Source organism: Microtus oregoni, unplaced genomic scaffold (genome assembly GCF_018167655.1).
Source record: "Microtus oregoni isolate MIOR12 unplaced genomic scaffold, Mior012 000016F_ref0000370, whole genome shotgun sequence".
In the NCBI taxonomy this organism is placed as follows: Eukaryota; Metazoa; Chordata; class Mammalia; order Rodentia; family Cricetidae; genus Microtus; species Microtus oregoni.
The window spans coordinates 18,546,464-18,558,469 of record NW_024543075.1 but is presented as its reverse complement, the minus strand read 5'-3'; the positions used below and the strand labels follow the sequence as shown (position 1 = coordinate 18,558,469).

At 49.0% G+C, this 12,006-nt stretch overlaps 1 protein-coding gene across 2 annotated transcripts; it reads right to left on the bottom strand.

The window, feature by feature from the left end:
- Positions 1-2,747: 2,747 nt before the first annotated feature.
- Positions 2,748-9,362, bottom strand: Cd19 (CD19 molecule). 2 transcript variants are annotated; one of them, XM_041666930.1, is made up of 15 exons: positions 9,254-9,362; positions 8,769-9,035; positions 8,277-8,483; positions 7,902-8,177; positions 6,595-6,702; positions 6,307-6,355; positions 5,950-6,038; positions 5,537-5,635; positions 5,319-5,417; positions 5,172-5,240; positions 5,016-5,072; positions 4,855-4,911; positions 3,698-3,787; positions 3,496-3,602; positions 2,748-3,347 (listed from the first exon to the last, which is right to left on the bottom strand). In XM_041666930.1, exons 1-14 carry the CDS (start codon positions 9,339-9,341, stop codon positions 3,511-3,513), a joined length of 1,647 nt encoding a protein of 548 aa, XP_041522864.1. In that variant the 5' UTR covers positions 9,342-9,362; the 3' UTR covers positions 2,748-3,347; positions 3,496-3,510. The 2 variants fall into 2 exon arrangements, with proteins under 2 accessions (XP_041522864.1, XP_041522865.1); XM_041666931.1 differs by having other exon boundaries at positions 3,698-3,784.
- Between the last annotated feature and the right edge of the window lie 2,644 nt (positions 9,363-12,006).

Below are 12,006 nucleotides of genomic sequence, written 5' to 3'. Positions count from 1 at the left end.
GCACTCTTCTGGCCTGCAGCAGGGAAAACTGCATACATAATTAATAAATAAATCTTTTTTTTAAAAAAAAAGAAATTTCTTTTGAATAGGTTTTGTTGGACAATGATGGTTCATGCCTTTAATCCCAGCACTTGGGAGGTAGAGACAGGTGGATCTCTGAGTTAAAGGCCAGCCTGATCCACAGAGTGAGTTGCAAGTTCCAGGATAGCCAGGGATACACAGATAAACCCTGGAGGGGGTGGGGGGGAGAAAGAAAGAGAGAGAGGGAGGGAGGGAGGAAGGGAGGGAGAGAGATTAGGTTTCAGAGACTGGAGAGATGACTTAGTGATTAGGAGCACTGGCTTTGATCCCCAACAACCATGTGGCAGGTTTTCAACCTTTTGTGACTCCAGTCCCAGGGGATCCAACATCCTCTTCTGGCGTCCTCAGGCACCAAGCAGGTGTGTGGTAATGCAGACAAAATACCCATACACATAAAATAATAGACATCTTAAAACTTTTAAAAGAAAGACTAGGGTTCAGATGTCAGTCTGAGGTTTAAAAGGTCACAGAGCACTGGGCAGTGGTGGCGCATGCCTTTAATCCCAGCACTCAGAAGGCAGAGGCAGGTGTAGGACAGCCAGGCCTACTCAAAGAAACCCTGTCTTGAAAGAAACCAAACAAAAACCACTGAGGACAATGGTGGCAGGGAGAACAGGATCAATGGAGGACACTGGGAATCAGGGACCAATGCCATCTCATAAACTGGATGAACATGGAGCTTGCTCAGGATAGTTTCCAGGGCTGAAGACTTGGCTCTGAAAGGCCTTGCAGGTGTGGTTTGTGTAAGGACAAGGCTCCATGTCCACCAAAGGGAGAGACAGGAAAGTGTCTACATGCTCAGACTGTAGCCATGGGACTGAAGATGTACTACTTAGCTTCTCCGATGCTCAGTTCCCCTTCTACAGCATTGTGTCAGGACGGAGAGTTAGGGCTGCTTAGTGATGGAGCAGAGCCCTAACACACCCAGAGCCCCGTGTGTCTCCAGCACACAGCCCTAACACACCCAGAGCCCCGTGTGTCTCCAGCACACAGCCCTAACACACCCAGAGCCCCGTGTATATCCAGCCCCACAAAGTACACAGATAAAGAATCAGAAGGGAGACATCAAGACTGAATGTGGGCAGAGAACTAGAGTGCATGGCCTCACCACATACTAACTGGACAAGTCTTGGCATGTTATTTATCTCCTCTGCCTGCCTCAATCTCTTCATTCATGAAGCTGTCACAGTATTAGTAGGGGATTTTTGAAGATGATATGACTTAATAAACATTATCTGATACTGTAGCAGAAATATATTCAGATTCTCCCCTCCCCCCCCCCACTCTCACTAAGCAACAATCAACACAGATTTGTACAATCCCAAAACAGTATGGAAATTCCCCTCCACCAACAGGTGATGATGTAATTTTTAGGGCTCACCAGGTGACAGCCTTTAACCTAGCTGAGTACTGTCAATGTCCCCTGGAGAAATCAGATCCCACAGCATGAGGGCAGCAGTCTTAAGGCTGGCCCTGTTGCAGGGTGTCCTACTTGTGCTGTTTTGCTCTGAGACCAGATGGCCTTGAACTCTCCACCCTCCAGCCTCAGCCTTCCAAATCCTAAGACACTGTGTAGCTCACCTGTGCTTTTGAGAAACAGATACAAATCAGGGTTTGTATCCCACAAGTCTCTTCCTGGGCTCAATTTACTTTGGAAAAGCCTCCACGTGCTCAGCCGCCTCCGAGTCCTCCAAACCTGTCCCCTCTTTTCTGCTATTGATTTCATAGTCCAAGCTGGCCTGGAATTTACAATTCTATTGCTTTATCCCTCCAGAGGCACACAAAGGCGTGAGTGATTACTTCAGTGGCCAACTTAACCTTCAGTCTTCTCCCCTTACTGGAGGATGGGGGAGCTGAAATCCCCAACCTTCTAATCCTACCTGGTCTTTCTGGTGACCATTCCAATCCTGAAGCTACCAACCATCAGTCAACTCACTAGTGTGCATGAGTGCTTTCACACACACACACACACACACACACACACACACACACATCACAGGAAATATAGGATTATCTGTGTGAGTCTGAGGCCAACCTGGTCTACAGAGTGAGTGCCAGGACAGCCAAGACTCAGAGAAACCCTGTCTGGAAAAAGAAAACAAACAAACAAACATGCATACATTTCATAAAGCTTCGACTATAACTGGGTTACAAAGTGTTCTCGACAACATTGTGTGAGGCCCTAGGTTTGGTCCCAGTACCAAGAGAAAAGGTCAGTTTTACAAAATATCAAGTCATTTAGGAAGAAAGATTCTAAATAGAGAAAAGGCCTCCATCAGTTGGTCTGTGCATACGTCTGTAGGGCCTTTTTTTGATTAAGAATTTCAGAGGGCCCAGTCCATTGTGGGCATTGTCACTCCTAGGTAAGTGGTCCTGGAAGGTCTAAGAAAGCAGTCTGAGCAAGTCATGGGGTATAAGCCAGTGAGCAGCACTCCTTCATGTCCTCTGCATCAGCTCCTGCTCCAAATCCTGCCTTGAGTTCCTGCCCTGACTCTCCTGAGTGATGGACTAGTTGTGGTTGTTTATTCCAGAAATAGAAACCCTAAATACAATATATATCAAAATCTCATCTCAAAAATTCACACACAGCCGGGCGGTGGTGGTGCACACCTTTAATCGAGGCCAGCCTGGTCTACAAGAGCTAGTTCCAGGACAGGCTCCAAAGCTACAGAGAAACCCTGTCTCGAAAACAAACAAACAAACAACAAACAGCCCTTCAATTCCGTACATAAATTTACTTTGATAAATCCTGGCATACTCAATCAATTTGTGACCTTACTGTAAGAATGGAATGACTCATAGATGTTAATGTTCAGAATAGAGAAGACAAAAAAAAAATCTGTAGTGATGCTGGATACTGCTTTCTAACAGACCGCCAATGCCATCACTGCCTCTTCCTCATGGGACAGCAGCTGGATGGTGAATAAACAGATGCGCATCCCTGGGTGTTCAGAAAGTGGCTGTTGTCAAGGCCTGGGAAGGCCGGGGCCAGGCTGCATTCAAACGGCAGCCCTCCTCCCTCTAGGTGATTCCTTCCTCTCCCACACAAGGGCATGGCTTCAGAGAACTTGACTGGCTCATTGAATTTATTTGGGGGGAAACAGAAAAGGGTAGGTAGGAAGCTTCGTTTGTACGCGTGTAGGAATGTGGGTGTATGTCCGTGTCTACACATCCTAAACAAGGTTATTTCATTAACTGACACCATCTGCTTGGGACCTCCAGATTTCAGAGTTGGATGTAGTTCTTAGAAGCTGAGGAAGCCCAGGCTATGTAGAAAAAAACAACAATGGGCAGGAGACCGATCCCTTCCACCAGGCCCTGGAAACCCCTCCTCTTCCGCTCCCCACAAGCCAGAACTGCACCCTTGTTTATCTCCCTCTTCCTCTCCTCTCCTAGGGGCAGTATCCGGCTCACCTAGTCACTTGGGAGTCATCTGGTATCCCAAGTCCCCATGTGGTCCTCTCCTCCCCATGCTGGTTCTGGATCATCAGACTTGTCCATGTTTTCATAAGAGTCTGCATCTGGATAAGACCAGGAGAAAGGAAAATATAAACATGGGGAAAAGGCAGGAGGAGGGTGGTCCAGAGGACCACTAGGAACATGCAGAAGCACCCACCTTCCTCATGACTGGGACCAGACCGAATCGATCGGAGCTGGGGAGCTGCATACAGGATCCCTCTCATATCCTCGTAGGACTGGGACCCTGCTTAGATAGGGAATGGTTTGGAGACTCAGAAGCTCTACTGGGATTTGGGGGAGGGGAGTGCTGCCTACCACAAGGCAGGAGCCAGACAAGGGAAAATGGAAGCTTCTCATGTCAAACTAGGAATGATTTGTTTGGCATCAAGATCCTACTCAGAACTGGGCATGATGGTACACACCTTTAACCCCATCACTTAGTGGGCAGAGGCAGGCGGATCTCTGTGAGTTCAAGACCAGGCCAGCCTGACCTCCAGAGTGAGTTCCAGGACAGTCAGAGCTACAGAGAGAAATCCAACTCGAAAAACAAACAAAACAACAACAATAAAAAGATCCTACTCAGTTGTAGGATGGTCAAGGCCAAAGGAAGGGTCAAGAAGAGAATTGGGAGGAGTCAGAGTAATTCAAGATCACAGGAAATTATACAGACAGGACAGCGGGAGTCAGGGTTAAGACTGCATTAGACCGGGTTTGGTAGAGATCAAACTTCAGGCAGGAAAACATTGCCTTCAACTTCTTTGTTGGTTAGTTGGGTATTTTTTGTTTCATCTTTGTTACAAGGTTTCAGTCTAGGCTGGCCTGGAATTTACTAAGTACCCCAGGCTAGCCTCAAACCCATGGCCATCTTCCTGCCTCAGCCTCTACAGGCTGGGCTGTCAGGCATGAGCAACTCTGTCAGGCCCATTTGGGTCAACATTGATGTTCAAGAGTAGAGACGATATAAATACTAGGAAAACTGGATAGAGGGTAGAAGTCAGAGGCGGGAATGAAGTCTAAGACAAGGGTTGATCTTGGGCTTGGGGTCAGAGTTAAGATTATATCAGCCTCGGAGGCTGGAGAGATGGCTCAGAGGTTAAGAGCACTGACTGCTCTTCCTGAGGTCCTGAGTTCAATTCCCAGCAACCACATGGTGGCTCACAACCATCTGTAATGAGACCTGGTACCCTCTTTGGGCCAGCAAATATACAGACAAACACTGTATACATAATAAATAAATAAATAAATAAATCTTTTTAAAAAAATATTATATCAGCCTAAATTGATTAAAGAAGAGTCTTCCTAAACATCTCTCACCAAGCGAGGATGCTTCCCGGCTGGGGTCCCAGGCAGATCCGTGGGGGCTCAGGAAGTCTGAAACAAGAAGAGACTCGTGGTCACTTTTTTTCCTGGCCTCCAGCCTCATCCCAGAGTGATTTCACTCACACACACACACACACACACACACACATACACACCCATTGTCCTGCCAGCTGGTTGGGCCAGCTCCTCATCTGCGTTTTCGTAAGACTCGGCTGTGGGAGAGAGATCTCAAGCAGGGCTCCTGTGTGTTAGGAGTTCTGCAGCACAAGCATATCCTCCTGGCCACCAGCCCCACAAGGACCCCACGTTACCGTTAGAGAAGGAGTCTTCTTCCTCTGGACCTATGGGCTCATCCTCAGGGTTCTCATAGCCACTACCATCTGATAGAGAAAGGGCAGCATCGCTAACAAAGGTCCGCAGTCGGGGAAGTGTTGGGACCAGGGGGAGTGGGGCCTCACCCTGAGAAATCTGGTCCTGCCCAAGGTTGGAGTCGTTCTCGTAGAACTCTGAGCCATCCTCACTGTCCGGCTCTTCATAGGCCTCCCCTTCTTCCAGCCCTGAGTTTGGAATGGGTGTGGAAGGTTATCTCTAGCTCTCCTCCTCCACCCCCAGTCCACTGATACCACAGCAGGCTGCTCCAACATTCTCAAGGTGAAGAACTACCCTTCAGTCTGACCTGATTCATGGCTCTGAGCTCCAGTGTCCTGGACTTCAATGCGTGGATTTCCATAGGACCCGCTGGTACTCCCCAGGCCAGCAGCCCAACGCTGATGGGCTGATGAGAAGAGCATTTTAAAATGGTCATCAGACAAGCCAGAAAGGAAACAATGCTTTAGGCTCTGCAGTCAGCCTCTGAGCACCTGGGTAACTGGCTTTGAACCATGGGAAAGGGATCTAAAGTCTCAGTTCTAGGACAAGGTTGTGTTCTGGCCAAGATCCAGGCACCAGACTTGACTGATCTGGCGGAACTCGCACTGGGCTCTGCTCTGGGGAAGGCTCTGCTCTCGAAGACTGGAGAAATGACCATGCGCAGTTGGCTAGCTCTGGAGGGAAGGGTCTGAGTCAAAGGCCCCCCCAAGAGTCCCTCACCCGAGCCAGAGGTGGATGTAGGAAGGGAGAGCACATTCCCGTACTGGTTCTGGGTCCCGTTTCCTGAGGGAGGGGTCACTTTGAAGAATCTGGAGGGAGAAAGGGTTGGTACACCTGGAGGCTAAACAGTATAGGCAGTCTCAGTTCTGCTCTCTTCCAGTGGTTAACGTGTAGGGACAGTCTACCAGTGAGTTTGGGACCATGCCAAGGAAGGTGATTTTGGAGGCAGCCTCTGAACTTGGGTAATATTTCAGCCAACAGAGATGGTGCCAAGGCGTGCAGGATGGAAGAAAGAATGTAACATTTGTGGCCAAAGGACCCCGCTACTTTACCTCCTGGCAGGGTCCGCTACTTTACCTCCTGGCAGGGTCCGTCATTCGCTTTCTTTTCCTCTTCTGGATAAGGACTGGTGGGATTTAAAGAGATGGATCAGAAGCAGGACTGCCTGGCAGGAGAATTTGGGAGACACAGGGAGGTCCCTTGGGTCAATAGAGGAGATGGCTGTACAAACACCAGAGGCCCTGGGAAGTTTGAGAGGCACTAAAGAAAGAGGGACAGGGCTCTGGGACGTGTCAGATCACTCAGTGTGAGCTTATTCTGGGAAAGACTGGGTAGAATTTGGGACAACTGGGGGGCATGACTCACCTCTTCGAAGATAGAGAAAAGCCACCAGAGAAACCAGACAGAAGATGAGATACGCTATAGTCACAACTGGAATCCTCCATCCACCAGTTTCCAACAGCCAGGTCCACACTGCAAGGAGGGAGGAGCTATAAGACAAGGATCGTACATCTAATTTACTCCCCAGCCCCTCAAAGGACATATGTCTGTGAGACCAAAGCAAGACACAGCCTTAAAGCCCTGAGCTCTGCAGAGGGCTCTTCTCCCTTCCACTAAGAAACTGTTATTCCCAGGAGGACAGGGATTGTGCCACAGAGCCTGACACAGATCACAAGACACTGTAGTAACAAACTACACACACACAAAGCATGGGTATTAACCAAGAAATGTCAGGATTAAGTTAATTCTGCACCTAAGGATAATCAAGGTCAAAATGTAGGGCAAAGGTGAGTCTACCAAGTTAGAGCTGAGATCCAGTACATCTCGAGATCAAGTTTGGAGTGGAAGTTGCTGTAGCATTTAAGGGCTGTGGTCAGGATAGCGTGGTAGGGTTGTATTAAGAGACAGCAAAGACAGAACATGGTGACCGATTTGACAGATGGAGTGAGGACAAGGAAGAAAGTCAAGTTCCGAAGCTTGGGCACATGGACCCAGGTAGCTTCTCTTGGGTGCTCCACGTGTGCAGAGCCACCCTGTAGAGTAGAGGCAGAAAAGATGCTGGGTTTGACTTTATATAGTAAGCCTGAAATGTCCATGGGACATCAAACGGCAGTTCCAGGAGATGGCTGGGTACAGGGAGTGTGGAGCCCAGGGTAGGGATGGAGGCATGGGAATTAGGAGCCACAGGATGATGAGAAGAGAGTGTGGATAGGAGTGGGTACAAGGCCCAGGGCTCTAACAGGGAGGGGCTGGGAAGGAAGAGGCCACGGAAGCTCACAGGAGAAAACCCAGAAAAACTAGTTATCAGAAGCGATGCACAAAGAGCTAAAATTAGGATTCAATGTACAAATTGGCGTTTGGGATGAGGTTTGAAGCTGGTTTAGTGCTAGGCTGGCTTAGAACTTATATTCATGCCTCAGCCTCCCAAGTTCTAGGGTTACTGTTGTGCACTACCAGCCCTAGTGTCTGTCTTTCTGTCTGTCTGTCTGTCTGTCACTACATACCCACACATGCGTGTGCGCGCACACGCACACAAACACACACAGTACTAAGGTTGGAACCCAGAACCTCATACATGCTAAGTACACACTCTACTGAACCACAGTTCTTCCTAAACCTTCCAGTTCCTCCAGGAGCTCCACACAGATTCCCAGAATAGAGAGAAACCCTACCTGACCTTGCAATGACCTTCACATGCATCTCGATGGTCAGGCCTCCATGGAGACAATAATAGGTACCTTCATCTAAAGATGTGGCTTGAGGCAGTGACAGATGAGGCCCCCAAACCCACATCTCTCTGCTTGGGTGCTCTTCCCCAAGGCTTAGGTTCAGTAATGGAACTTTAGACCTAGGATGTACATGGACCCAGGAGATGGAGCCTCTTTTCACTGGGACAGGGGGTACCCCACAGGAGAGCCAAACTGTGGAGCCAGGGGGTACAGTGAGATCTAGAGCAGGGAAATAAAAGATAACGAAAGTATAAACCATGGGGTCTCATCTCCTCAAACCCTCCAGGTCCCAGCGTCCCCTCAGCACTGTCCCCTTACCTTGGTTGATTAGACTCTGATTCAGACTAACCCTCTGTGGGGCACATACAGGCTCTGTCCGCACGACCTCAGGATGGTCTTTCGCCCACACATACAGCTGGGATTTGTTGCGGGAACCAGAAGCGGGGCTATGGCTCCCTGAGGACCTGTTCTTCAGGCCACATTTCAGGTCCCCTATATCTGAAGCATTCCAGCGGAACAGCTCCCCTAGGAAGAAACCCCAAACCATACATAGAACATAAGATGGGGTGGGGGAAGATACAGAGACCCAGAAAGGCAGAGTCAGATACAGAGAGAAAGCACTTATGGCTGACAGAATTGCGAGTCAGAGGTGTGGGATAGCTCAGAGCAGTTATCAAGCCATAGGAACCAGCTGCCTAGAACCCCTTCCTCCTCAGTGGCTGTTGCCCCACCTTGGCCAAAGACCTTCCACTGTCCGCGGAGAGCCCCTCTCTAAGCAACACCCACTACCCAGCCCAGCCAGCCACTCACCACTATCCTCCACGGTCACCGTCCAGGCAGGCTGCCAGGTATCCTTGAAAGAGGGCCTCTTCTGGCACAGGTAGAAGCCCCCCATATGGTCCGAGATATTGACAATAACTAGCAAGACTCCCAGGGGCCCCACCTGCAGGCCCAGGCCTGGGGACCCTATGCTCAGCTCCAAGAAGGGTGTAGACTGATTTCCTCGATACCAGGCCAGCTTCTCAGAAGAGACAGGTGGGGGGTCCGAGAGGCACGGCAGCACAAGATTGCCTCCCTCTGTGGGGAGAGGAAGAGGGGAGCCCCAGCCCCCCTTCCCTCCTTATAAGCCATAGGACCCCAAAAGTTCACCATATGGGAAGCCCTGAGGGTCTCTTCTAACTCATCCCAGAGGTTTACAAATAAGAAAATGGAGGAGCAGAGGAGGCCAGTCCCTCAACCCAGAACCCAGGCTTCCAAGCTCAGCTCCTTCCCTTCAGAGGCACAGACAGACATACCTTCTATCTCCACCTGTACCGGCTTCTGGGTCCTGCTTCCTACAAAGGTAAGGAAGAGAAGGAAGGAGAGGGGGAGAGGAGATGGCATGGTAGCCAGGCTCCCCGGGGCACTCAGCTTCTGTGTGGCCGCGCAGAGGATGCTGGGGCAAGCCGGAGGCTGGTGGGCAATGAACCGTGGGTGTCTGTGGGGGTGGTGGCAGTCCCCCTGTAGAGGAAAGGAGTGGTCACACCTTAGGCCCCCTTCTGCAGGCAGTCTTCCAGATCCACGGCAGTTGCTCCCTCCTTGTCACCCAGCACTTAGCCCAAGTAAGTGGCCTTGCTATGTTTTAGCACGGAAGTCCCATGGGCAAGGCTAACATCTTCACCGCTGCACACACAGAGTTTTCCACATAGTGGCTGCTGGTAAATATTTATCAAATAGTGGATACAGATACCTGGTTTCCCTTCTTTTCCTTTATCTTCCCTTCTCCTGACTCTGATCCTGTCATACCTCTGGCTCCCAAGTGATGGAATTAGGGGCATGTGCCACCTGCCTGGCTTCCACCTTTTTTTCTCTCTCATCTGTGCATAGTTATTAGGACTTTATATTGGACATGGTGATCCAGTCCTATAATTCCAGCTACTTGAGAGGATCACAAAAGTCAAGGCCATCTTGGACTGCAGAATGAGTTCAAGGCCATTCTAAACTACTTAATAAGATCTGCCTGGAAAAAAAAAATTAATAAAAATATTTATTTGTTTGTTTGTTTGTTTAGTTTACATCCCGGCTGCAGTTTCTCCTTTCTCTTCTCTTCCCAGTCTCTCTCCCCCAATCTCCCCTCTGTTCCCACCCCCCAATTCCCTCCTCTATTTCTGTTTAGGAAAGGGCAGGTCTTCCATAACTATCAACAAAACACGGCATAGTTGCAGTAACACTAAATACCTTCCCATATATTAAGGTTGGGGAGTATGAGGAGTAGGGTCCCAGAAGCCAGTAAAAGAGTTGGATACAGCCCCCGTTCCCACTGTTAGGAGTCTAGGCACTCTGTATATATGTCACAGCTGTGTACCCTGTCTGAAAACTTAAAAATATTTTTTAAAAAGCTCGGGTAGCTGAGCGGCGGTGGCGCAAATCTTTAATCCCAGCATTCGGGAGGCAGAGGCAGGCGGATCTCTGTGAGTTCAAGTCCAGCCTGGTCTACAAGAGCTAGTTCCAAGACAGGCACCAAAAGCTACAGAAAAACCCTGTCTCAAAAAACCAAAATAAATAAATAAATAAATTAGAAAAAATAAAAAGCTGGGGACATGGTTCAGTGATAGAGTATATACAAGACCCTAGATTCAATCCTGCTACCACATACTCACACACACACACACAGACACACACACAGACACACACACATGAATACCACATATTGTGTTTCATTCCAGTTTGGGCTACATAGCAAGACCCCATTTCAAAAAAGAAAGCCAAGCAGGCATACATAGTGGCAAACACCTTTAATCCTTTAATCCCAGCAACTGGGAGGCAGCAGCAGTTCCAGTTCTGATCTCTGGGAGTTTCAGGCCAGCCAGGGCTACATAGCGAGACCCTGACTCAATCCCCCTCAAAAAAAAAAAGAAAAGAAAAGAAAAGAAATCGTGAGCTGGGTATGTAATGTAACTCAATGACAGAGCACTTGCTTACCATATACAATTCCCCAGGTTCCAGAACAGGAAAAAAAAGTGTGTGTGTGTATGTGTAGTGTGTGTGTGTGTGTGTGTGTGTGTGTGTAGTGTGTGTTTGTGTGTGTATGTGTAGTGTGTGTTTGTGTGTGTGTATGTTTGGTGTATGGGGTGCATATGTTTGTGTATCTGTGGTGTGGAGGGCTGGGATGTTGTGTGGTGTAGGGTGGTGGGATATGTGTGTAGTGTGTGTATGTGGAGGTGTGTATATGTGCGGTGCGTGTGTATGTGTGTGGAGGATGTGTTTGGTGTATGGAGTATGTGTGTGGTGTGTGTGTATGTGTGTGGTAGTGGGGAGATGTGTATGTGGTGTGTGTGTATGTATATGTATGTTTGGTGTATGGGGTGTGTATGTTTGTGTCTGTGTGGTGTGGGGGGCTGGTGTGTGATGTAAGGGGATGGGATGTGTGTGTGTGTGTGTCTTTTTGGCCCAGACTACAGTTCAGTTTCTGAGAGACAGTATCAGCCTGAGAGTGGAGTCATTAGCTGCTGCAAAACCATGATTAAATGTCTTCATCTCTAAGCAAGTTAGTAAGAGAGCTGACCCCAGAGAGGGTTCTGGGGACACATCAGTCAACGCTGAGAAGGGTGGACAGCTGTATGGGGCAAGAGCCACTGTCACTCTTTGCAGGGGTCTTTGGAAATGACTTCTGGTTAGGGTTCCTTTAATCTTCCAGCTACAAAGGAGATTCATGGAAATGGGGGTTTAAGCCTCAGGAAGGGAAAGGCATTCTCTAAAGTCACACAGAGAAGGTGGTTCAGTAGTTTGTGCGTGTGTGTGTGTGTGTGTGTGTGTGTGTGTGCCTGTGTGTGTTGTGCATGTGTGTGCCTGTGTGTCTGTGTCTGTTGTGCATGTGTGTGTGTGTGCAAGTGTGTGCCTCTGTGTGTATGAGAACTAGAGGAAGATAGCCTGTGTGTGCCTGGGCCTTTCACTGATGACGTCCTGAAAGGAAACCCTAGATACCCCAGAGACAAGCTTTCTTAAGTTGAGTCCCAGGCCTGTCTCAACTGGGCTGTGACTTCCTGTTTGCCCCAGGCAAACCTCAGGG